At 33.0% G+C, this 25,207-nt stretch overlaps 3 protein-coding genes across 12 annotated transcripts; 2 read left to right on the top strand and 1 right to left on the bottom strand.

Moving 5' to 3' along the window:
• Window positions 1-1,103: 1,103 nt before the first annotated feature.
• Window positions 1,104-17,744, top strand: LOC114253708 (putative uncharacterized protein DDB_G0286901). 9 transcript variants are annotated; one of them, XM_036289974.1, is made up of 16 exons: window positions 1,104-1,216; window positions 3,393-3,481; window positions 4,265-4,564; window positions 5,811-5,952; window positions 6,083-6,202; window positions 6,322-6,587; window positions 6,675-6,784; window positions 8,003-8,656; window positions 9,858-10,046; window positions 10,613-10,956; window positions 12,303-12,587; window positions 13,564-13,825; window positions 14,065-14,124; window positions 14,238-14,491; window positions 14,886-15,033; window positions 15,142-17,744. In XM_036289974.1, exons 3-16 carry the CDS (start codon window positions 4,335-4,337, stop codon window positions 15,147-15,149), a joined length of 3,072 nt encoding a protein of 1,023 aa, XP_036145867.1. In that variant the 5' UTR covers window positions 1,104-1,216; window positions 3,393-3,481; window positions 4,265-4,334; the 3' UTR covers window positions 15,150-17,744. The 9 variants fall into 9 exon arrangements, with proteins under 9 accessions (XP_036145867.1, XP_036145861.1, XP_036145865.1 ...); XM_036289968.1 differs by having other exon boundaries at window positions 14,886-17,744; XM_036289972.1 differs by having other exon boundaries at window positions 3,393-3,600; window positions 14,886-17,744.
• A 473-nt stretch (window positions 17,745-18,217) lies between these two features.
• LOC105835535 (phospholipase A1) lies at window positions 18,218-22,038 on the bottom strand. The gene is made up of 7 exons (XM_012678928.3): window positions 21,567-22,038; window positions 21,252-21,396; window positions 20,254-20,381; window positions 19,513-19,823; window positions 19,302-19,392; window positions 18,629-18,655; window positions 18,218-18,543 (listed from the first exon to the last, which is right to left on the bottom strand). Exons 1-7 carry the CDS (start codon window positions 21,710-21,712, stop codon window positions 18,408-18,410), a joined length of 984 nt encoding a protein of 327 aa, XP_012534382.2. The 5' UTR covers window positions 21,713-22,038; the 3' UTR covers window positions 18,218-18,407.
• Window positions 22,039-24,150: 2,112 nt separating this feature from the next.
• On the top strand, window positions 24,151-25,207 carry LOC105835534 (prefoldin subunit 6). 2 transcript variants are annotated; one of them, XM_028194944.2, is made up of 3 exons: window positions 24,151-24,387; window positions 24,480-24,675; window positions 24,735-25,207. In XM_028194944.2, exons 1-3 carry the CDS (start codon window positions 24,324-24,326, stop codon window positions 24,877-24,879), a joined length of 405 nt encoding a protein of 134 aa, XP_028050745.1. In that variant the 5' UTR covers window positions 24,151-24,323; the 3' UTR covers window positions 24,880-25,207. The 2 variants fall into 2 exon arrangements, with proteins under 2 accessions (XP_028050745.1, XP_012534381.1); XM_012678927.3 differs by having other exon boundaries at window positions 24,155-24,387; window positions 24,750-25,207.

Raw genomic sequence — 25,207 nt, 5'->3', positions numbered from 1 at the left:
AGCCGAAAACGCTATTAATGAAGAACCATTGAATTTATTAAGCTGTTTTTTTTCTGCTGAACGCAGTCAATTTGTATAAGTATACATTTCCACTTGTAAAAAGATGTTACCGATTTTATTGTTGATAGTTTTCTGCAATGCTGATTGGTTCTCTTGCTGCGATTACTTCCTGAATCGTGTTGCGAAAGTAATTATCAATACGATTTTTTGACAGCTGCCAAATTGACAAATTGTTGACCGTCATCGTGGAATTAATGATAATTTGTGTAGATGGTCATCTATGCAATTATCGTTGCAATTTATTTTTAACAAGTAAAAATTAAAGTTATAATGCGCGTGAAGCGTACGTGCGTTTGTGGTGTCTAGTTTAAAAAAAAACCAATATTTATAAATTGTGGTAAGAATTAATAATATTCTGTATATCACACGTATCGTATGTTATAAAAATATATACACGTTTAACCTGTCAGAACCATTAATCATTTTTAAAGATATATCCACAGACTTGCATAAGCGCATAAGCATATGTATAAGAAATTTGATTAGTCCATAACCACTTGATAAGAAAATAGACCAATTTGTGTGAATATGGGCCGCCGCACAGACTTCTGCATAACACGAAATGCGTAATGCACAAGAATCAACCGATCAGAGTCGTCTATTTTTTTCTCCCAGGATAGAAATAAAAGCCTCTGATTAGTTAATTCTCTTATGCATTATGCATTTTGTGTTAGCCCGGATCTACAATAGGTGTAGTAAGCCTTATGCCATAAGAAACTGACCAATTATAATTGAATGTGAGAAGAATAAACGAATATAATTGGTTAATTTCTTAGGGCTTAAGCATAAGCATAAGCGTATAAGCATATACATAAGAAAATTGATTGGTTTACAAGCACTTGCATAAGAAAGTAGACCAATCGAATTCCTTATGCATATGCTTATGCAAGTTTGTGTGGATATACCATGATAGATGTTTTGATTGGACGCGAAGGATGACGCGCGCGTGACGCGCTCGGTGGGAACGCACCCTAACTGCTAGTAATTTGGCCTGACGACGTGTCTAGGGGAATGGCCATGGTAGTGGTGCGCGTCATTCGGCTCGTGCGCAGTCGCGGCCGTGCACCCACCAACCATCCCGGAATGGTGGAACACTATAGAAAAATTTCCCAGTAGAGAGAGACATTTGTTAGCGGAAAAGTCGTGTGAGTCGATTGTAAGTAAATAAAGACAACCGTTGCGAGAAAACTCGGCGGCCGCGTGGAATCGTCGCGCGTCACGGGCAGGCCTGATCGTCGAACGTGTTACTCAACCGCGACACGGACGTATCCCGTGAAGTTCGACGTTCGTTTACGCCAGAAGAAGGCCTAAGCCCCGTCGCGATTAAGGTTAAAGTGAGTCAGGGGGTACGTGCCCGTGTGGCTTCTCAGGTTGCGCGACAACCCCCCTGGCGGATGGATCGCGGAATCTCGCGTGACGTTCACGATGCTGCAGCGAACGCCATCCTGATCCTCGTCCTCCTCGTCGACGCCGACGTCGACGTCGATCGCACGTAGCGCGTTTACATAAACGGGATCGGTCAGGTTTGGAGTAGGCGCGTCGTCGCGTCGGATAGGTCGGCCTCACACTCATCTCTTCGGGAAAAGTCTGGAAAAAATACATCCCGATAAAGAAAGAGCGAGAGAGAAGAAAAGCGCGCGCGCGAGAGAGAGAGAGAGAGAAACCGCACAGGTAGAGACGCACGAGTGTGTGTTGAGAGAAAGAGAGAGTGTGAGATTGAGTGAGTGAGAGAATGGGAGATCGCGAGATCGGCGAGGAAAAGATCGTGATGAGTAGGAATCTTCTTTTCTCGACGGTGTGTGTGATTCGGTGATATCTAATGGTAGTTTGTCTCTCTCTTTCATTTTCTCGTTTTCCCCCTACCATCATCCTCTTCTTCCCTCCTTCCTCACCCCCCCCCCCTGTGCGATCCTCCATGACCACCCGCTCTCTCGGATCTCTCCCTTCCCGTCTCCATTGACTCCAAAATATTTCTCTCGCTTTCTCTGTCTCTCTCGTCGCGATCCCTCTCTCTCCGCGGGACGCTTGCAGTCGCGAGACGCAGATCGTCGTCCTTGCGTACACTCGTAGGAGCCTAGGAGGCCGCGAGCAAACGCGAGAAAGAGAGAGAGAGAGAACGAGAGAGCGAAAGATAGAAGAGGGTGGAATTTACGTGTCAAGTCCCACCAGCGCGCGCGCCACACCGGCCTATCGCCGTCGCGATTTTCGCGTAGGCTTCTGTTATGGCGCAGCCAGTGGCGGCGGGTGGACCCTCTCTTCCCCCCGCGTACTTCGTTCCTCTTTTGACGTTTCTCATGCCGCCCGCCCTTCGCTAGGCCTTCTCGCCGACGCCATCAACAGCTGTTTCGTCCGTACGTCGCTCTCTCGCATCGTTCTCGCGTTATGTCTCGCGAGAGATCGAGGGACGCCTTAGAAACAAAGAGGGAGGCAGGGAGAAGTTAGGAGGGGGGGGGGGGAGAAAAAAGAGTTGAGACGGTGACCCTCTTCCAATAGTACTGTGCATAGGATTTTTTTCTCTCTCGACCTCCCCCTTCTTCCTTCTCTTCTCTTCCTCCTCCCACCGATCGGTCGTCGACGACCTCGACGTCACCGTACGGTGAGAACGAACTCCCGTCACCTCGGTTCGCCTCGACAGAGCCCCGCGGAGACGTCGTCGACCCTCCGTCGTGCGTAGGGCGTTGCGCGCTCGCGCGAGAAAGAAGGAAAACGAGAAAGAGAGAGAGAGAGAGAGATCTACGGCCCTCGTGCGTAATCGCGCGAGAATTCCGGTGTGCACGTCTCCTTTGTTCACTGCACCTCTCTCGCTATTCGTTCTCTTTTTCTCTCTTCCCCTCCTTCTCGCAAGCCGCTCCGCCGTCCCCTCCCTTTCGCGAGCGCGCGCTCTCTTTCTCGCAAATCTGACAGCTCCTGTCAAAACGGAACTCGCGGACGGTTCGTGACCTGTCGTCGCCCTTTCGCCCGCTCTCTCCGTCTCTCGTTTCTGAGCTCCCTCCGCTCTCTTCTCCCCCCTCTTTTCGTCCTCCCGCCCGTTCGCACCTGTTTCGATCTGATGAACGGGGAGAAGCGCGTGGGAGTGCGGTTGAGGACGTATGTACGTTTTCCGTCGCTTTGACGTCTTTCTCTCTCTTTCCTCCCTCCCTCTTTTTCTTTCTCTCTTTTTTTTCTCTGGTCCTCGTCGCTTTTGCGTCGCGTAAAAATCTACACGCGTGGCGCGACGCGACGAGACGCGTTCTGAGAACGTCCGGTTCGGGACGACACTCTACTGTCGGACGAAACGTGTCGTTCGCGTTTCTTTGCGCGGCCTGGCTAACGGTTGCGCCCATCTGTTTCAGATCGGACAAAGGTAGAGCGGCGTGTACGTGTAAAGCGGAGCAAGCACTGTGTCAATTACTCACTCACCATCGCGGCGACGACTTTGGATGTAAGTGGAGCTCGGGAGCTGCGCGCGATTGCCAGCGTCCAGATAAACAAGACAAACAGGAACTAAAGGAGGATCGTCGATTGTGTGTCGCGCAATTGATAGATAAACTACGAAAGAAAGTGAGCAAGTTTACCAGATAACCGAGCGTGTGTATCGAGCAAAATCGTGTGGATCTGTGATTGGTGGTGACGCTGGCAACGTTGACGTTAAGAGTGTCCTTGACGATGTCAAATTGTGAAGCGATACACAGGCAATGATACGTCTATCATGTACTGCTAGCAGAGTTTAACAGTAAGATGATTGCAGCATTGAAGTTACTTCGTCGGCAATGTAACAGCGTCTTGTGTTCCTGTCAATTATGATAACAACAACAGCACGATTCACATTTTGATGATGACAATATCAAAGTTACCAGCCCAAGTTGTCAAGACATTAGGCCTGTTCTTTTTTGCTGCATTGCTACACTGGTGCAATAAGTTAGAATTAATTTTAGTTAAGAAAAAATATATTTGTCTTACTTTAACCTATTGCACCAGTGCAGCAGTGCAGCGAAAAAGAACAAGCTATTTTATTTGTCAACAAGTGGGAACTTGGTTGCAATTTTGATCAGCATCATAAATCGTAATTGCGAGCAACAATATAGACTTTGGTATCTGGATAAATTTACTGGTTATAATTTTTAATTTTTGCCAAGTTGCGCGATACACAATTGATCCTCCAGAGTGTACTCAGCTAATCAGACAAATATGTGTCTTTTGATTAATTCTGTGTTTTTATTTACAGACTTTGTCACTTAGATAAATATTCGTGGTTTGCTTGTCTTGTGACATTCACGAGATTGGCGGCGAGAAAGATGTCAGTATTGAATCAGAGCGGCGAGGACGCAGTGGAGTGCCCCTTGTGCATGGAGCCATTGGAGGTGGACGATCTGAATTTCTTCCCATGCACATGCGGATATCAGATATGCCGTTTTTGTTGGCACAGAATTCGTACTGACGAGAACGGCCTGTGTCCCGCGTGTCGAAAGGCCTACTCTGAAAATCCGGCTGATTTTAAACCCCTTACCAAGGAAGAAATAGTAAGGTATTCGCGAATCTGTGTTATTTATCCAAATCGACACTTTTCACAATAAATGACTTAATCATAAAAGGTATAAAAATGTCATACCCAGTAGAAAAATGTATTTATATTTGTATTTATGTTAAAACTACTTTATATTAAAGTTTTTTGTGTTAAATTTTTAATATTTTTATTAACTATATACATATATACTTAATTTTAATTTTTTGTTACTCGAGTGTTAATTTAATATAAAATGATTATGTTATTTGAACATTTTGGCCAAGAATGTATGTGCTACATTTCAAAGTACAAAAAACGTAAAAATTTTATAGTTTATTCTTGTTTTAAGTATTAAACTTGAATATAAACTTGGGCATAATTTTCTTATCAGTTTAAAAGTTATTTAATTTTTTGTTTGCTTTAATTCTTATGTAAATCATGTTTTATAATATTTATTTTTTTACTTGCAAATTTGAAGAGAATGTAGCATTATGAATTAAATCAACTTAAATCAATCAACTTTTTACATATAATCTAATGAATATAAATAAATAAAACTAATAAATATTAGTGTAAGTTTTTTTTAATCTATTTACTTGTTTAAAAATTACCGTTTAAGATTGCAACAAAATAAAATCATTTTTGCTACAAGCCATTATAAGTCAAATTTGTTATTTTCTTCTTGCAGTTGGTTTTAGGGAAAAATTAAGATATTCAAAACCAAAACTCAATCATTGATTAGCGAAACAAAGTATGAAAAAAATATAAAAAAGTATAAAAACTAACAAATCTACAGTTTTTAAACTTCTCTAACTTTTAGCTGTTCAACCTTTATGTTCAACATTTCTTAGTGTTAAAACAGCAATATATAGATAAAATATAATATAAAAATATAATTTTGGAATAAAAATTTTAAAAGGAATAAAATTTGTTAATATATAAATATTAATTTTATTAAAGAAATATGCCCTTAATCTGTTTCCAAATTGTGTTATAACGTTTTTGTATTAATTATTTTACATAATATATATTATTTTTAAACATATTTATCCATGTATTAAGTTACCACATTTATTCACGTATTAAGTTACAAAAATATAAATGGAACCATTTGGAACTTGTGATTTGTATATTAAATTTAATACAAGTTTTTCAACTGCGTATGATAGAGATTTATTTAATTAATAATCTATTATGTAAGTAAATAATAAATGAGTTATATAATAATGTATATAATAAATGATGTATCTCATGTTATTTCTTTCAGATTGAAAGTCGAGAAAAGGTTGAAGGACCAACAACGGAAGCAAAGAGTTACAGAAAATCGGAAACATCTAGCAGATGTGAGAGTAGTACAAAAAAATTTAGTGTTTGTAGTAGGATTACCAATGCGGCTGGCAGATGCTGATGTGAGTATGCCCAATAAACGAGCATTCTATGTATAATGTGATTGATATAACACGAAGAGATCTACAAACACCCTTAAATTGCTTTAAAAACCAAAAAGGATCACGATATGTAATATTTTGCATGCTTTAGGTTTTAAAGAAACACGAATATTTTGGGAAATTTGGGAAGATACACAAAGTCGTAATTAACCAGAGTACTTCCTATGCAGGGTCTCAAGGCCCCAGTGCTTCGGCTTATGTTACTTATCAAGTGAGTTGTGTTTGCATTTTTTTCTTTAAACAATACTGTCACTTTTTGTTTTATAAATAAGATGATAAACAAAAATAACAAATATTGTAAACGACAATGTGTTTCTCGTGTTGCGACAGCGTCAAGAAGATGCGCTACGTGCTATAGAGGCTGTGAATAACATTGTTGTGGATGGTCGGACAATAAAAACTTCATTAGGAACGACGAAATACTGTTCGCACTTTATGCGTAATCAACCCTGTCCGAAACCAGATTGCATGTACCTGCATGATCTTGGGGACCAGGAGGCATCGTTTACGAAGGACGAGATGCATCAAGGGAAACATCAGGAGTACGAGCGCAAGCTCGTGCAATCGTTACATGCACATGCGTCTTCAGTTCAACGGTATAAATTAAAAAATTGTCTTGTAAAAGTGTAACAATTTCTCTCGGAGCATACAAATCTAATTTCGATTCTTTGTTTTTTGTCTAGGAAACCGACGCCATCACCACCCGTAACGGGCAGTATTGTTAGGGAAAGTGGAACTGTAAATTCGCAGACTAAAGAGGCGTGGCCATCGTTGCAACCGGGACAGACAAATAGTAAGTATATCTAAATAATATTTAACATAATAAGATTTACATTGTTGAAAATGGAGAAAAAGTATATATATGTAGTATGTATATACTTTTTTATTAAAAATTTAATTCTTAACAATGTATATATATAGTCAGCAGAATATTAGTGCTCAATAATATTTTTTGATATATGATTTTATATACATTTTCTAGTTTTTTAAACTTAGTAATTATTTTTGATCATGTTAAAACTGTTTTAAAGAATAATAATATCTCTCTTAAATAGATAGTTTAATACTGATTGTTTGCTAACAAACATCTTTTTTATGTGCTAAGAACTGCGAATGTGACTTTCACCAGAGTTTATTCAGGATTTATTATTTGCATCAAGTTTTTTGCAATGTTTAAGAATGCTTATTGATATTATTAAATTGATTCATGATCAATAATATGATATTGAGGTATTATGATATGAAGTCCTAGTGATTGAATGTCTCTATACTTGGACACTTACGTAGAAACTTATTATTATTTTTAAATGTTTTTTAAACATAAAATTAAATTGCAATTTTTAAGTGCTTAAGATATTTATAAGATAGGTTATTTTAAATATTAGAATTTACATTAAAAAAGAAATTAATTTTTTACACAACTAAATCACAGTTTATATTTAATGTTCTTAGAATTTTTTAACATATAACGTGTATTTTATTGTTCATATTTGTTAACATATTTTTTGTATTTATTTAAATAATGAAAAATTAAGAGTAAGTTAAGACCAAATATTTAGGACATTAAAGACAAGTCAGATTTTATATTATCTGGATGGTTTATTCAAGTATTTTAAAAGTTTTTATTATTTCTTTGATAATTTAAATACTTTTCTTTGTATATTAATAATGTTTTATAATTTATATTTTATTTAATTATATAATTAAATAGTTTTATATCATGATTTCTTAAAAGATTAACAATCTCAGCTCTTTGTATCATGTTACTAGAACATATACTATTCTGGTTTAGTTTAAAATTGTGTTTTAAAACCAAAAATAACGGTGTGTAATTTAAAGGAAATGTATATAAAATAAAATCAGAAATATTATTAAAAGCAATATTAGTAAGTGAAATCCTGCCATGACCATGTCCAGATTCTCCTCTTTGTTTAATTATGTCACACATCTTTTATTTATTATTGTTTTTGTAAGAATTTTTGGTGTTATGATGTCAACAACTTACTTCTAGGTACACAAACCAGTTGTAAAGAAATATCATCATCTGCGCAAACAACTTCACAACAGCACAGCAACACGACAAGCGGCAGCGGCACTCAACAAAGTCACATGTCCTCCGGAGTGTCTACACATCAGCAGAATAACAACAATAAGGGTGAAAGTGGTGTAAGTGTACGGCGGGGTAAAAGTAATAGCGAATGTAAAGCGCAGGCGGCTCGGAACAAACATAAAAATAGTCAAAACAAAGAGAAGCACGGTACTCGTACGACGTCGCGATCTGAATCAAGCTCAATCAACACGCAAAGTGGTTCGCAAATCACTGGGCAAAAGAACGTTAGAAACTTTTCCACTGATACGAACAATGAAATGTTGCAAAAATTGGGTAACAAGTGTAAAATGGAGCAGCAACAACAACAGCAGCCACAGTCACAACAAATTAATAACAAAACATCAAAATTAGCCCTTAAAGTTAATTTACACGAAGTTAATGTAAATGGTACATTTCAAAACGGGGAACGCCGGCATTCGGACAGTGAAACGGATCAACAGCGAGAGGGTAGCACGCCAGCGAGCACGATTTCGAGCACGGAAGACTCTAATGTGAATCACCAAGCTGAACATTTGGCTGAATCGAGCGAGGAAAACGGCGGTGTCGTTCTTCTGGGTGAGTTCTTTATCCTGATCGTTCTGTCTATATGTATTAACTTCTTGATGAAAGAATTTTACAAATATTTGTAAAAAGATTTTGTAAAGAGGTAGAAAGGAAACATTACAAAGTCATTTTGATTGATTTAATTTCTTAATTGCAAAGTTCTGCATTATACATTTGGCAATATATATTTTTGACAATTACCGTTTGTACGATTACTTTTGAATTGATTATATGATTATCAGGACTATTTTTCCTATTTATATGTATTTGAAATGAAAAAGATGAATAAATTATTGTAATGTGTATTTATATGTGTATTATGTATCTATATATATGAAATATACATATATTGTACATATATGTATACATATGTGATATATTATAAATTTATATGTATACATATATGTTTCGATATATTTACATACGATATATTAAACGTACGTTTAACGCTATTATAAATTTGTTTTTGGAAATCAGGAAAGATTGTGTTCACGCTGATGTACATGCCAACGTACATAATCTAAATTGAGCAACTGTAACATGATATTTGTAATATTTATAATATTTAAATGAGTTATTCAGAAAGATGTGTCTTTTGCGTTGAATATACATCATAAAATTTGAGCATCAACCAAGGTTGCGTTCCAAAATTTACTGCCAGTACTGAAAATGTATAGTACACGTAACATGAACAGACTTTCAGTACTGGCAGTGAATTTCGGAACGCAGCCCAAATATTATAGATCGATATACAGTAAGGTCTGAATAATGTACAGCAAATCAAATTTTATATTTTAAAATTCTTCTGTAAAATAACAATATGCATCGAACAGTTTATTGATATATGCCAAAATAAAGAGAATTCTTGGAAAAAAATTAGTGGTAACCATTTTTTTGTTTTTGTGTACACTTAAATGTTATGTTTCTTTATAGATTTCGATGAAATTGAAAAATGCTGGCGTGGGTATTGCTTGTCTGACAAAATCAATCAAAACATTGTACTTTTCAAAATTATATGAATATGGTATTTTGATTTTGATACTTTTACATCCTGAGAGACATTCTTACTATTAAATTATTTAATTTTACGTGGCATGCGTGTAAATGTTTTTTGGGAAAAAAATTGAATAGCTGTTTATTTTGGCATTGTAAGAGTGTAGAAACGATTTTGACCGCGTCGTGTAGTATAGAGATTTTTGCATATCATATGTAGGTTCATCTCCAGCTAGCACAAATTCATCACAAGGTGCCAATCAACCACCACCACCCGGATTACACAATGGATCTCAAATGCAACTCAATCATCGGTCGATCTTTCAAGCGGACAATAACAGTTTTTTCAGTTCGAATACCTTCCAGAAAATACCGACTACCACCTCGTTGCCATCAAACTCCCTTGCAGGCATGTACAAATTCTCTATAACTTTATTCTAATATATGGTACTTTGATTTTAGAAAGATTTTTTCTGATAAAAATTCTAAACAAAACAATATTTTAATTAAGAAAAGCGTTGAAAAAGAGAATTATTTTAAAAAATTATTTTAGAAAATGTTAAGATAGATTTTTTAATCTGGACGCTATTATTTTGTTTTTTTTAATTTTGCATTATTGTAATAATGAATAAAATTTCTAAAAAAGATATTTTACTTTCAAAAAAAAAATTACAAAAAATTATTTAATAGATATATTTAAAATATTTAAAATATTAAAATTTTTATAAATTTGAATGTTTCTATATTTTTTATTTTTATAGATTATTATAATTAAATGAAAGAATTGATTTCTAAATAAGATAATATTTTACTTAAAAAGCATTATGGATAAGAATTATTATTAAAAAACTGTAATATTTTAAGATTTGGATATTCTCATTCTGCATTTTTTTATTTTTATACTATGTTATTACTAATTAGTGATAGTGTTAGTAATTAGTGAGAGAATTATCAATGAGTTTCTTTGATATATAGCAAACACAAATCTGGATTGGACGAGCACGGGAGTGGCTACGATACCTGATTCCTTACCAATAGTTCATTCTAGCGAAGATTGGCAGGCCGCTTTTGGTTTTCAACCTGAATCGTCTCGAACGAATCATATTATATCAAAATCCAGCCCGACCGAATCGCCGAGAGTAACATTTAATTCTGAGAGTTTTGTAGATGAGGAGGTTTATATAAATGCACCTTACACTACTACGCTCACAGAATCATCATCTGGTACCTTTACATCTAACTTACTTGTAAATTCACCCGCATCAAAGTTTATGGCAGATTTTCAACAAAATTCTCTACAACAAAGGCTTAATATACAGGTGAGCTAAATAGTAATACATTATTATGTCTAAAAAACAAGATGTTCTTTGTATATATACATATATAGGTTTGCTGCGTCAATGAACAAATAAGAATTTGAACTAGTAAATAAACAAAAACAATGTAATTACGTTTTTAAGTAAAAATTATATTTTAATCAATTCTACAAGGAGTCTGCAAATTTTTTACATAGCGCTTGCATAGAGGTAGATCGGACAAACTGAGTAGAAATGTTCTTTACCATTTTGCAATTGTCGCAATATTAACGAGTTATTAATTAAGAAAAAAATATCGATTTTGCCCGGCCTACCACCGAATACTAGCAAGCATGAGGCAGCGCGAGACGAGATAAAATCGCCCAGCGAGACGCGCATCCGCGATCACAAGGAAGTTTTTTACAAGCTTCCTAGTGATCGCGTCTTGCTGGGTGATTTTATCTTGTCTCGCGCTGCCGCACGCTTGCCGGTATTCAGCGAAAGGCCGAGTAAATGGTTATTTTTTCTTAATTAATAACTATTGCGACAATTACGAAATAGTAGAGGACTTTTCTACTCAGTTTGTCCGTTCTATCTCTATGCAAGCGATATGTCGAAAATTATCGGCCTCCCTGTATAAAAGTTAAGGCTTCTGGATATTCATTGTGACTATAGTAAAATGTAACGTCAGAAGTGAAAAATTGATGCGTTACGTTTTATTAGCAAATAAAAGTATATTTGACAAAGAAATCTTTATTAGCAAGAAAAAACAGTCTCGGTGTATTTTACAAATATGCTAAAAAAAGATATATATTTTTTTAGCATATTTGTAAAATGTACTGAGACTTTTTTTCTTGCTAATAAAAACCTGTAAAAATAAATGTGATACAAAATCTACTTATTTCGGGAAGTAAACGGTTTAACAGCTGTTGAAGAGTGTGGAAAACATTTCTTTTATATTCTGGATTGCTTGCGGAATTTAATTTTCGCATATTTTAACTAATCCACATGCACGTAATCATTTTAAGACAATACAATAAATAATAACTGAATAAAGTGCACCAGTAAATTAAGTTGTCGACGTGTTACTTTCTCGCATAGGAGTTCTTATTATAGTTCTTAACCACTTATAACTGTATTGCCACTGTCAATGCGGAGTTCTTGACTAAGAAGCCAGAAGTCTTAAATTCAAGATATGTATCAATTAATTAGTCTTTTATTGTTTCAAAGTCTTATTATTTTAATATTTTTCTTAAACAATTATTTGTTGGCGATTGTGTTCAGTGACTGATTGCAGTGACCCTATAAAAATTTTTATTGAAAATAAAATTATTTATTATGTTACTAATGATACAAATAAAATTTGTAAGGCACAACAAACTCAAGAAAATAGTGAGTACATAAAACAGAATGGCCACGCTACAATAGAGGAAGTTCGGAATCATTGTGACGCAAACTCAGATGTGAAAGCGGACGACGATTTAGGTTTTGATCCTTTTCACGAAACACAGAAAGCATTAGCAGAACTTTTGGAAGATGAAATGCAGGTGCAGCAACAGAAGATATTCCAACAGCAACAGAGAGAACGGGAGGAGCAAACCAGGGTGCAGCATCAACAAACTCTCGCGAGCCTTAACCAACCACACTTTCCACAAGTAAATATTCCTGTCAGAAAAGAATTCTTTTCTTTCTTACTTAAGTGCGATTAGTAATAAATATTTGTGTTAAGAGTGCGGAAAATCGGTTATTTTCCACGAGCACGGGCAGTGGATGCACGAGCCATAGAGGGGAGTGCGTTCATCCGCACGAGTGGAAATAGCCGATCTGCACGAGTAAAGGCCATCACACAATCCCAGGCAACAGGCAATAGGAATAGGAAATAAAGAAAGAGAGAAGAAGATCCTTTCTCTCTTTCTCTTTCATTATTTCTGTTCCTATTGCCTGTTGCCTGGTATTGTGTTTAGGCTCTAACACATTCTATTTTTTGTTATAAGTGCGTAAGAAATGGTAAAGACGAGAAGTAGTTCAAGGCAGAAGGTAGAGAGTTTAGAGTGGAGGGCGGTGTCCCCAACAATTAAAACGATTCTTTTTTCATTTTTGAATTATTTCCATTACATTGTACTACTATCACTGCTTTAATACGATGTGATGTGACACGATGTTTATGATGCGACACGGATTATTGACAGGTTATTTATTTAGGATTATGTTCGTTCAAAAGCGACGAAGCGTCGAAAGTTTGCCATAGATGGCGATAAAATGTCGGTAATTTTTGCAAAAGTTTTCAAGAGTTACCATATAGGTGTTAAAAGATGACGTGCCTGTGGTACGACGCGAGTGTCAGAATCGTAGATATATAGACTGCGTTCCGATATTCACTGCCAGTACTGAAAATCTATAGTTTACGTCACATATACTGTAGATTTCAGTACTGACAGTAAATATCGGAATGCAGCCAGATAAAGCATTATCTCACTTTTTGGGTACAATTCAAAATTTTACACTGATATCCCTTAAGCTGAAAAATTTTAATAAAGCTTAACAAAAATTTTAGAAATACTATATTATTTGGTACTTAATAAGTTGTGCATTTATATTGAATAAAATTTACAGAGACAAATATTTTTTCAGGTTGCGCACATAGCGCACTTGCAGCAAGCCCAGCACCTACAAAATCTACAAGTGCTCCAATCGCATTCCCTTTTGTCTCGTCTTCCGCAGAATCTGTTATCGAGCGGCGCGCAGAGCCCAGCGCAGGGCACTGTTACGGCTACCAGTTTAGGACAACGCAGTCGACTCCCGCCACCGGGTTTTCTTGGTTCCACGCCAAATCATATGAACTCGTTTGGTCTCGGTATACCACGACCAGCGCCAACGAATAGTGCCCTCTCTGGTTAGTGTTCCTCCAATTTTTCCAGGCATCAGGAATCATAGTGCACAGTGCGTGAAGTTTACATACGTATACGATAATCTATCGTAGCCGTAGACACGAAAATAAATTGTTGATCTATGCAGATTTCTATTAATAAAAAAAAAGAAATTTGTAAAGATCTATAAAGAATAAACATGTAGATTTAGATCGATGAAATATTGCTGCTCACGATTAACATCCGTTCAACGTTGTCTTTACAGGCGCACAACCTCAGCAAAGTGCATATCTTCCAAATGGAAGCCCGCTTCTCAACACACAAAGTAATAATTCTGCCTTAATTTTCTAAATTCAAATAGATATTTTTAATATATTTTTAATATATTTTAATATATTGTAATTCGATATTTTATTATACGTAAAATTTTTCATATAGGTATCGGCAAGTGCACGGGTGACGCGGTTTATACTCTGAAAGATTGGTGTGAGATTAACAATCAGCAACAGCAGCAGCAATTCCATCACCAAGCGTTGCACCAGAAAGGATGGAACAATTTCGGACCTATTGCAGATTGGACTTCGATCGATCCAGCTATAGTTTCTTCTAGACCTCTTCCATTCCAAACTACCAATGCTTGGCAATTTTCTCACATTCATCCTTCTCACGTTGTAACTCATAATGCGCAACAGGTACATATAATTTTGGATATTTTGTGTATTTTTGGCAAATCGTACTTTGTCATTTAATATAGGACATAAAAGCATAAATTTAATTTTATTTCACAGAATGATAAAAAAGTTTGACTATAAAATTTTATATCTATTATATTATTAATAATTTATACTGATAAAAACGTTTTGAGGTGTAATTCACATCTTGTTAAAAATAAAAAAATAAAAACTAACCTTTAAAAACTAACCTTTAAAATGGTCATTATTAACAGTTATACAGCTTTAGAGTGCTTTGAGAACACAATTTTGTGGCCGAAATTTTTTGCCGCCCTACATTTATATACGCAAAATATATGTTTTATATTTGAGATGATAGACGTAAAAATATAACGTTTACATTTTTTACATACAGGAACAGAACACACCTGCTCAGCATTGGGCGATGCAACCGCCTCCCGGTTTCGCTGTACCTACGACCACAGGACAGCTGAATAATCCACAGCCTAGTACGACCGCACAACCGCACACCAAGCTCATCTCTGCAGGATCAGAAATCGAAAGTAAGTTAATCGCGATCAAGCTCCGTGCAAACTAAATAACACGAAAAAAACAAAGATACCGTATAAAATGCGCGGTATCTCGAGATATATAGGCCGTCTATATTGCAGACCTATAAGTCTAATGCGTGAGGTGAACGAGTCGAGGCGTCATAATGTTTCCAGACGTGGCAAGATCAAATCCAGCAAATGAATGAAACAAAAAATTAATGCGACAGTCGATAATGTACGTTTTCCTAAACATGCTTTTTGTATCTCAACGTTTTATTTCAAATCTCCATTTATTTGTGCGAGTATTTTACTCGAGTAAAGCATCGGAATAAAATATTATTTAATGCGTACCTTGATGTAAGCGAACGGTTATACGTCAATACATTTTCCTCATGATATTATCATTTTTGAATTATAGCAAAATTTGTCATATTTAAGTCTGACTATCGTTAAGCGAAGTTTATGTAGGATATGGAATATTAAACGGAAACAAATGATTAAGATAATAAGAAACGATCATGATGTTTACAAGTACATTTTCCTTTCTTTATTCTCATTATTGAAGCGTTATTTTCTTTAAAACATTTAAATCGAAAATTGGTATCCTGTGTTTATAAGCTTCATGAGATTTAAAAAAAACAAACTTTATATTAGAATGCAAACGTAATGAAACTTCCGTACTATATTTGATTTTAAATCTATCGTAATTGTTTTAAATTTTGGAAACTTTGTTATCACATCTAAAAGCTCTATTGTTATTATATAAAAAAGAATTGTTATATATATATGTATATATACATATGTATATGTACCTAATAAGTGTACAGTATTATCGAATCGTCTTATATACATTTTGCTATTTTATAAATAGTCCTTTTAATGCGTTGAAATGTCAATCAATATGTTTTATCCAAATGTTTTTAAAAACGCAATTCTTTTATCAATGAGCAAGATAGAATGTGGTAAATATTCAGTATAACGCCTCCAATTTTCTTTTAACTTTGTAAACTTGTGTTTTTATGTGTAGATTTTTTTCTGAGAAAAAAATCGTTCGTAAAAAGCTTAAATTCCCTTTTAAATATAATTTAAAAAATTTTTGATGACGGTAAAAGGGAATATGATGAATTTATGACTATAAAAATATAACAGAGTTTGTGGTTAAAAATTTTTACTTCATTAATTTATATTAGCAAATATTTTTTGGTAATCAAAAATAAAAGTTATTGATAATTTTAATTATAGTAGAGATATAGTTTATGATTGATTGTAATATAAAAATAAATATATGTACAAATTTTTGAACCACACAATTTAATATTATCAACGTGTTGAATAAAAAGGAAAGGATTGTTATTAAAATGTTCGATTGAATAATTTATTTTAATTTATAAATTGTAAAATTAAAAAGTATGCACAGAAAGCGAAATGGACCATTTAATTTATAAAAGGCAACATTAAAGAGCATGCGCAGTATCTTTTTAATAATGAATTATCATGTTTCTATTTACCAACATAAAAAATTTAAAGTTACATGTAAAAAAGGGAGGATTTGGGCGACGACTTTTTCTCAGGAAAGATTCTATATACATAAAAATACACAAATTTACAAAGTTAAAAAATCTAAAGTAAAAGTGTTATACTGCACATTTATCTAGAATGTGACATGATTAGCTGCTTTCCATTTACATCAAAACTCAGATAATTCTCAGATAATTTCTCTCTCTCTTGTGACATCATAACTCAGTTGAATGCACGTTCCTTTTTTATTTTTACAAGTGAGATTCAACTGACTTTTTTCCTTCAATCTGAGCAATTTCAAGACCGTGTACTTTACCGAGTCTCGTATACTCACTTCAAAAGTGAGGTTTTGCGATAACTTTGTCATTAAAATAAGCGTGATTACTTGCATGTTTCTTTAAATCACTGAGTAATGACGTCACTATCTGAGTATAAAATACTCACATTACTGAGTGACTTAGTCTTACTTTAACATAAATGGAAAGTAGCTATTGTTATAATGAAATAACGCGGAGTTTTATTATTTTTGCACGTACGTAAATTTTCCCCTGTGCGTCACCGAGTCCAGCACCGGCGTGCGTCATCACATATTGTGATACTACGGGGCGCTTAAACTCGAAATCCGCGGGGTGGATTAAAAATTATTAAAAGAAAAAGAGAAAACTAAGGAGTAAAAGCTTCTTAGTTTCGATAATTTTAGCGAATACTTTGAGTTGTAAGTCAAATCAATTGAATACACACAGATAATACAGATTAAGGGATTATCTGTACTAACCGAAAGAATAGCGATATTTCTAATCTCACGGCAAGATCGATGTCAATGTATCGATACACTGATATTAAGGAAAACTACAAATGGCTGTTCGGAAAAAATTATGCCAATGCGATCATGTATTTCATTTACGCATGCGGAGCGATGAAAAAGAAAGAAAGACAAAGAAAATATTAACATACGATGTACGATAAGTGATGAACGAGAGCAACGTCTGAGCAATGTACTACGATGTTCATACGACGCGAATTACGTCGAACGAATGAGTTATTCCCGTTGGCAGACGATTCGATCGAAAGTATCGCTGCTGTTTTAAAAGCGAATAACAAAAGAACGTCATACACAAGAGAACGAATGAGATAATAAAAGTATAATTACTATAAAATTTAATTCAGTAAGATAATCGAGAAATATACGATAATGCGCAATTAAATTCCTTGTAGTTGTGTTTTTTATCACTTCTTCGTGTCCTTTATCAATTATCGTTTATTGTATTTAATTTTATTACAAAGATTTTTCAAAGGCTTTAAAGAGTTAAAAAATAAGTTATATCTAAATTACATCTATTTAACAGTTTTTAAGATTCTATTTTTAAAAACTGTTGAATAGAATTTTTAAGAAAGAATGTTAAAGACACTTTTAAGAATTTTATTTTTAAAATAGTGTTTTTAAAAATTAAATAAATTAAGGTCTTTTTCAGACTAGATACTTTATATAAACTGGGCATTATGCTTTACGCGCGTTAATTTTTTATATTTTAATTTTTTACATTTAGTTTCTTACTTTATAAAAATAAATTCCAATAATAACTATCTATATAAACTATTATTTGTTAACTCCATGATGACAGCCGCTTACGAAGTTAGAACAAAAGAACCAATTAGCGTTACAGTAATAACATTTCGATAGATTTGATTTTCGACTTTATTATTATTTTTTAGGAGTGAGATAACAGTGATTTGTTTTATTTGTAATAGTTCGAGGATCTTGAGGAAAGAAAGATTTATATGCTGATCAAACGATTTAATTATTTACAATTGTTCATTATAAAACTTCGTGTTATAATGAAACATTTTCAGTTCACAATTTGTTACTTTCACTGCTTGCAATTAAACGTTTCCTTTGCACATTCAGGAAATACACGATAATCTCCTTCCATGGGATTGTCGCTCTTTAATATGTTACTGTTCACGACAATACAATCCGTTGTGTTAGAAGTAGGATATTTGGGGCTGAAAAAAATGTCCAAATCATAAATAATATATACTATAGTCACAAAATAACAAAAATAATCTATATAAATCCTAAGTCTTATACCTTTTAAGTGAACCCCATAAGCTTTCACTGAAAAAAAAGAAAAAGAAATTAAATAATTCTCTCTCTCTCTCTCTCTCTCTCTTTCTCTCTCTCTCTCTCTCTCTCTCTCTCTCTCTCTCTCTCTCTCTCTCTCTCCTCTCTCACCATAAAGCTTATGAAACCTTACACAGAATGTTTAGCAATATATGGAAGAAAAAAAATTCAGATGTAATTCCAAATTATAAAATAAGACAAAAATAAAAAAAACAAAATAATGCGATTAAGGCTTAGTTTTTTAAATTAAAACTGTTCAAATATTCATGGTTTTTACTTTAGACATTTTTTAAATATTTAAATATTTAAAATTACAAAATCAAAGATAACAAAATTTAAATAAAGCTTTGTTTTGTAATTATAATACCTATATATTTGTGTTTTAAGCACTTTTTAAATTAATATTTAAACATTTATAATGAAGAAACAAAGCTACAACTTGTGCGATTTTGTTATTTTTTATTTTTGTTTTATCTTATTTTTAGAATCATTTTTTGTGTGCATTTTTTCTCACATAGCACTCCGCACATCATATATTTTATAAATGTCTGTAATTTGATGTAATGAGACTTTTTAGGAAAGACTTATGAAAGTTGAATCGAACTAAATTGAAGTATATTAAAGGAAAGAATATACTTACTCCAAAGGAATGGCAAGATGTTTACATTTATCCTCCACAACATCGGTTGCATACACGATAGATTCGCTGTGTGAGCAAGAGACATTTATGCCTAAAATATTTGAATTTGTTTTATTTATCATTTTTTATCGTTTCTTCTGTTATTCTAGCCATTCTTTCTGTTATTCAATGTTTGACTGTATACGATAATTATATGCAAGTAATTACTCACTGCAACCCGGTTGCATTTTTCCTCTGCCGAATTGCAGATAGAGATGTCCTATTCGTTTCGATATCCCGAGAGTCGATGTCTTAAATTGTACCAAACGTTTGGTGTCCGATTTACAAAGTCTGTCTTTACAGTCATTGTTTTCAAAAAAAGGAGCAGCAGGATCGAGGGCCAAAATAAACGGAATAGTTTCCCCAATCATCGCCGTAACATTTTTCGCAGCAAAGCCGGACACGTGCGCGCCGAGGCTGTGGCCGATATACTTGATGTTTTCTATGGGAACGTTGCATTTTTTAAGCAAGGCAGTGGTATAACTGCAAGAGAAAATTCAATCAAATATATGAAATGTAGACATCGTATATGTAAGGTATAATTTTTATCAAATATTATCTTTATTTTGCATTATACAGAGTGTTCAGTAACAGGTGAGAGACAATTTAAGGAACGATTCTAGATAAAATGAAATAAAAATCAAGTATAACAATTAAAATTCCGTTTTTTAATTATAAATAATTAATTAAAGTCATGTGCTTTAGGCACTTTTACATGAATATTTAAACATTTATAATATGAAAAAGCGAGTCTTATTTTTGTTATTCTTGATGTTTTATTTATCTAAAATTGCTCTTTAAATTTTTTCCATCTGTTATCGAACATTCTACATTCTAGATATAGTACATCAATTAGTAATATTCTGTTTTTTATTTAGTTTTATATATTAATCTTTTTTAAATATAATCATACTTTGCTATGCGGTTTCCTATCTCGCGAGTATTCTTCACTGCTTGTGGATATTCCGCAAGTTTGACAATAGGTATTCCATCCGTGCAAGCTCCCTGAGACCAATCCACTACAAATACCGTATTGCCTTTCTGTAAGAATAAGAACTTATTTTATTAAAGTATTTTAGTCTAGAACGCGAAAAGTGTTCCTATTTTTAAATTTTTTTAAAATAGCTGTTGTATTCTACATTTTTACACATTTATTTGTACATATTTAGTAAATATCTACCAAAATTTTGATATTGTTAAATAATTATTAGTTTTTATTTTTAATGAAGTTAAAAATAAATATTTTTTAAATCGCTTTTTAAGAAATTACTGAATCTAATTCTTTTATATATATGTAAAATATATGTCTGTTTATCGTTCGAATTAGGGTTAATAAAACATGTTGGAAATTATTAAAATGACGCACTTTTAGAGAATAAGACCGATTTTTTAACAAAAATTTATTGAATTTAATATGCATAAAAATAGTTGATTTATAAATATCATAATAATTTTCGTTTGCGCGATAAACAAACATATATGTATATATATATTTATTTTACATATATGCAAAAGTTGAAATTGATAGCTGTAGTCGTTTTTGAAAAATCATGTCAGTTAACTTGAAAACTTTTTTAAATTTATATAACATGAAAACTAATAAGCATTTAAGTGTATCAAAATTGGTTAATATTTACTAAATATCTATAAGTAGATGTGTATCTATTTAAACATAGAAAAATGTATGCAGTAAGATTCTTAAAAAAAATTACCCAAAATAGGCAAACACTTTGTCGCGCTCTGGAATACCTTCCTTTAATTTCTTGATTGTACATTTTTCATCACATTTTTGTAGCATACTCTTAACTGCATTTTAGAATATTTTTGTATTGAACTAATATCTTTGTCTTTTTGCAGAAGTACATATTTTTATTCCAATTACTCATTTGTGAATGCGTGATATCTGTCTACCTGTGACAATTCCGAGGCCAGATTTCGGAAATTAGTCGCGTTTGCGGAACTGATAAAGCCATGGACTATAAAGAAAACCGGGTCCGATGAATCGATATTTGCGCAGCACTCTTCCATCTCGATATCTTTGCCCTTGGAAAACCGGCTAAAAGATGTATATATATATAAATATATCAGGACGATATATATATAAATATATCAGGACGATATATATATAAATATATCAGGACGATATATATATAAATATATCAGGACGAAATATATATATCAGGACGACAGTCGAATTCGACAATGGACCTTTCATATCTCTTTTACCTGTTGTACAGAACCACCGATACTGATTGAGCGCCAAGCAAACAGGAATCCGAGCCTACAAAATCTTCGAGTGACAGTGGATTAGGCGCGGCACGTAAATAGATGCATTGTACAAGAACTATAAGTATCGTGGCGACGATCTTCATCGTGAACAAAAGTAACGAATATCGTTGAACAGAGGAATTTGATGAGCACGAGATCTAGTCTCGCAATTATTAGAAGCTTTTATAAGTACACAATTGCATTAAGAAGTTTTACACATACACGTTTTACACTTTTATGCGTATATAAGCATTGACGTATGTAACATTATTGGCGGCTGTGCAAACTGTTTAGCGAGCGTGGAAAACTTGCGGAAGTATATTTTATGATATAAATATTGCGATGGCAAACGATCAACAATACATGCATCGCCTTCTTCCTTTTGCGGATCGCTTTTATTTCCGACATTCAAAGGCAATAAAAGGTGACAAAGTGCTGCATTAGTAAACAAATTTATTTCGACGTGATGATCCACCCTTGATATTATTACTTAACGATATATTACAGCGAGGACACGTGTCAACGTGTTTTTATGCTTTACAGTGTTGAATTTACAGCGTTGAGTTTTGAGAATTTTAATTTAAAATTTTATGTTAAAATTGAATTTTGAAATAATATATAATATATAATGTATATGAGGATGTGAGTTACTTTTTAAAAATAACTCGTTACCGAGTAAAAAAAGTAACTTATTACTGTTACCGTTATTTAAGAAGTAACGATTCGTTACTTTTTCCGTTACTTTTTTAATTCTAGAACGAAATTAAATAATAAATTTTTTTTATTTAAAATATTAACGTAAGCAACATTTTTTAAATTTGCAAAATAAAATTTTTAACAGTTTTAAAATACTTAAAATGAAAACAAAAAAGTTTTATAATTAAATTTATAAATATAGCCAAACTTATCTTTTTAGTCTTGATATAATTTTATTAAACATACAATTTTCCTAAAATGTATAAAATTACAAGGATTATTCGGATTAGGACATAGGGTTATCAATTATTCTACAAAATACAAATTTGTTAAATTTTATAGATAATTTTTATTAATTTTTAATAAAAGTTGATATTTCATTATATCATCGTTCAGATTACCTCTACAAGGTGATAAAACAGTATTGCCAATACTAAACATTCTCTCAACAGCTTTAAACACATGGAAGTGAGGTTCGCACGGGACGCTTTTTTCCGTGTGCTGTATATTTTATAACTCGATATGCGGACCTGAGGCATCATACTGAATACATTTCAGAAATAATTATTATGAAAACCATTACAGTAGCAAATTGTAGAATTATTAGTTAAACAGTATTAGAAAAATTTTATAGAGAAACGTGCATATATACAATTCCAGTATTATTTGTAAATAGATTGACAAAATATAAAGTTTCAATTTTTGTGATATAAATATGCAGAAATCGACCGTTAGCAATTTCTCGAATCTGCTCTAATTCGACACTCTCGCTCTCTTTTTACCTGACTATCGGCATTGCATGTCGACGTATCGCGATGTTCATTTCAGTTCGTTCTCGTGAACATCACAACTGACTGCGATTTGTTTGTTATAAAGTATTTTTCTTTTTCCCATTCCCCTACCAACTAAACTTTACTAGACAATACTTTTTAAATTTTTTAATTATTTATTTTCAATTACTTTAATATTACCATTTGTTGCATAAATAATATTTAACATTTATTAGTATTTTTTTGTTTTATATTAATCGTACATTTTAAATAATAATTTACAAAAAATATTTATAAAATATATATTTAATGTTTATTTAATGTTTATTAATTTTACCATAAAATAAATCATTTTACATTTACTCAGAACTGTGGAGTCAATCTGATCCCAACTGAATTTAACTATATATATGTTCAATTACTCGAAAATTTATGAAAATCATGAAAATTTTTTACATATTTGAAATCAAATTTTAATTAAAACAACTATTTTGAATCAAATAAAGTAAAATGTTTGAAAGGTAATATGTAATTTTTTCAAGTCATTAATGTCAATATCTTCTTTGCGAAAAGTATTTTTGTTTGTTGGAATCTGAACGAATCCTAGGATACCGGTTATCACTGAAGTGTGTACCGGGTAAGGGTTAAAATAAAATATTATATAAAATATTTATTTAATATTGATTTAATATTTATATTGCATTAATTATTTATTTAACCAATAATTTAGGATAAATATTTATATAGTACATAAATGAATAATTAATATAAAGCAAACGTTAAATAAATGTTTAATAAATATTTAATAAAAATTATTTGTACAATAAACACTAATAATATGAAAATAATTAAAAATAAATATTTAAGAAACGTTTAAAAAATTCTTACTTTTACCGAAAAGTGAAACAATGCAAGTCAGACTTTTAAGTATTTATAGTTAAAAGTTAAATTATGTGGATAATTTACCTAAAGGTAGAACAACCTAAGAATGTAGTAATTGAACGATGAAATAAGGTGGACAAGAAATATCGAAGTATATCGATAATCGCAAATACAAAACGATATATCTCGATCGATGGCTCGAAACTAATTTGGTATTCTGGTTATGTTAGCAAGGTCTTTCATGGAATCTTCTTTGCATCAACTCTATACGAATTTCTAGTGTTACCATTGAACGGCTTGATTTTAAAATTATTCGATCGCTGATTATATACTTAACTCTGGATTAAAGATATTTTTTTTAATAATCATGGTGGAGGAAATTCAAAAAAAGCTTCAGAACGAAGCCGATGTTCTAAGGCAAATCCAAAAAGGTTAAAAGACCGTTGTGAATATTTTTCGGGAATGTAACGTAAATCACTCCTCATTTATCTCGTTATTTTTAACGCATCCATCGCACTCACAGAATACAACAAGACGTTGAGTCAGCGGCAACAGCTAGACGGACAATTGAATGAAAATATCATGGTGAAAAAGGAGTTGGATCTTTTGAAAGAGGAAAACGATGTGTTCAAGTTGATAGGACCCGTGCTCGTGAAGCAAGATTTATGCGAGGCCAAGCAGAATGTCGACAAGCGCATGGATTACATCAAATCCGAATTGTAAATTTACTTCAATTATAAATTAAGCTTCAAGTGTCTAGCAATGTTTAACATATAAGGAAAACGAATTTCAGAAAACGTGTGGATGACCTGATGTCAACTCTCGACAAGAAGCTAGACTCGCAGAGGGATGTGATAGAGAAGCTGCAGCAGGCATTTCAGCAGGCCCAAATTAAGGCATCAATAAACCAACCGAAATTATAATATTGTATAGATTTTGTGGCATTATCACAGTTATAAAATCAAACTGTGTTCCGATATTCACTATCAGAATTAGGAATCCATAGTACAGATGTGTAACTTATTATAGATTTTTAGTGTTGACAGTGAACATTGGCATACAGTCTCTAATATCTAATAACACTTAAGTAATATTGTTACATATAGTCTTATCATTTGATACATGTATCTTGCTTGTTTCATTTATTTATACCATAAATAATGTTAATATAATTCACACTATGTGTGTTACAATAATTTAAGTACAATTTATATGAATTATTTTAATATTATAATAAATGCAATAAAATTA

The sequence above is a fragment of the Monomorium pharaonis genome, chromosome 7 (genome assembly GCF_013373865.1).
Source record: "Monomorium pharaonis isolate MP-MQ-018 chromosome 7, ASM1337386v2, whole genome shotgun sequence".
Classification (NCBI taxonomy): Eukaryota; Metazoa; Arthropoda; class Insecta; order Hymenoptera; family Formicidae; genus Monomorium; species Monomorium pharaonis.
Note: the sequence above shows the minus strand (reverse complement) of the source record. Positions and strands in the feature narration are given on the sequence as shown.

What these genes read in the sequence shown, in the direction of transcription:
- LOC114253708 (XM_036289968.1), top strand. Translation starts at nt 4,335, where the DNA reads ATGTCAGTATTGAATCAGAGCGGCGAGGACGCAGTGGAGTGCCCCTTG. An exon ending in CGGCTTATGTTACTTATCAA is followed by an intron (nt 6,203 to 6,321) that starts GTGAGTTGTGTT and finishes GTGTTGCGACAG; the next exon opens with CGTCAAGAAGATGCGCTACG. An exon ending in AACGAATAGTGCCCTCTCTG is followed by an intron (nt 13,826 to 14,064) that starts GTTAGTGTTCCT and finishes TTGTCTTTACAG; the next exon opens with GCGCACAACCTCAGCAAAGT.
- LOC105835535 (XM_012678928.3), bottom strand. Translation starts at nt 21,712, where the DNA reads ATGAAGATCGTCGCCACGATACTTATAGTTCTTGTACAATGCATCTAT. An exon ending in TGGCCTCGGAATTGTCACAG is followed by an intron (nt 20,382 to 21,251) that starts GTAGACAGATAT and finishes TTATTCTTACAG; the next exon opens with AAAGGCAATACGGTATTTGT. An exon ending in AAAAATGCAACCGGGTTGCA is followed by an intron (nt 19,393 to 19,512) that starts GTGAGTAATTAC and finishes CAAATATTTTAG; the next exon opens with GCATAAATGTCTCTTGCTCA.
- LOC105835534 (XM_028194944.2), top strand. Translation starts at nt 24,324, where the DNA reads ATGGTGGAGGAAATTCAAAAAAAGCTTCAGAACGAAGCCGATGTTCTA. An exon ending in TCTAAGGCAAATCCAAAAAG is followed by an intron (nt 24,388 to 24,479) that starts GTTAAAAGACCG and finishes TCGCACTCACAG; the next exon opens with AATACAACAAGACGTTGAGT. An exon ending in GATTACATCAAATCCGAATT is followed by an intron (nt 24,676 to 24,734) that starts GTAAATTTACTT and finishes TTAACATATAAG; the next exon opens with GAAAACGAATTTCAGAAAAC.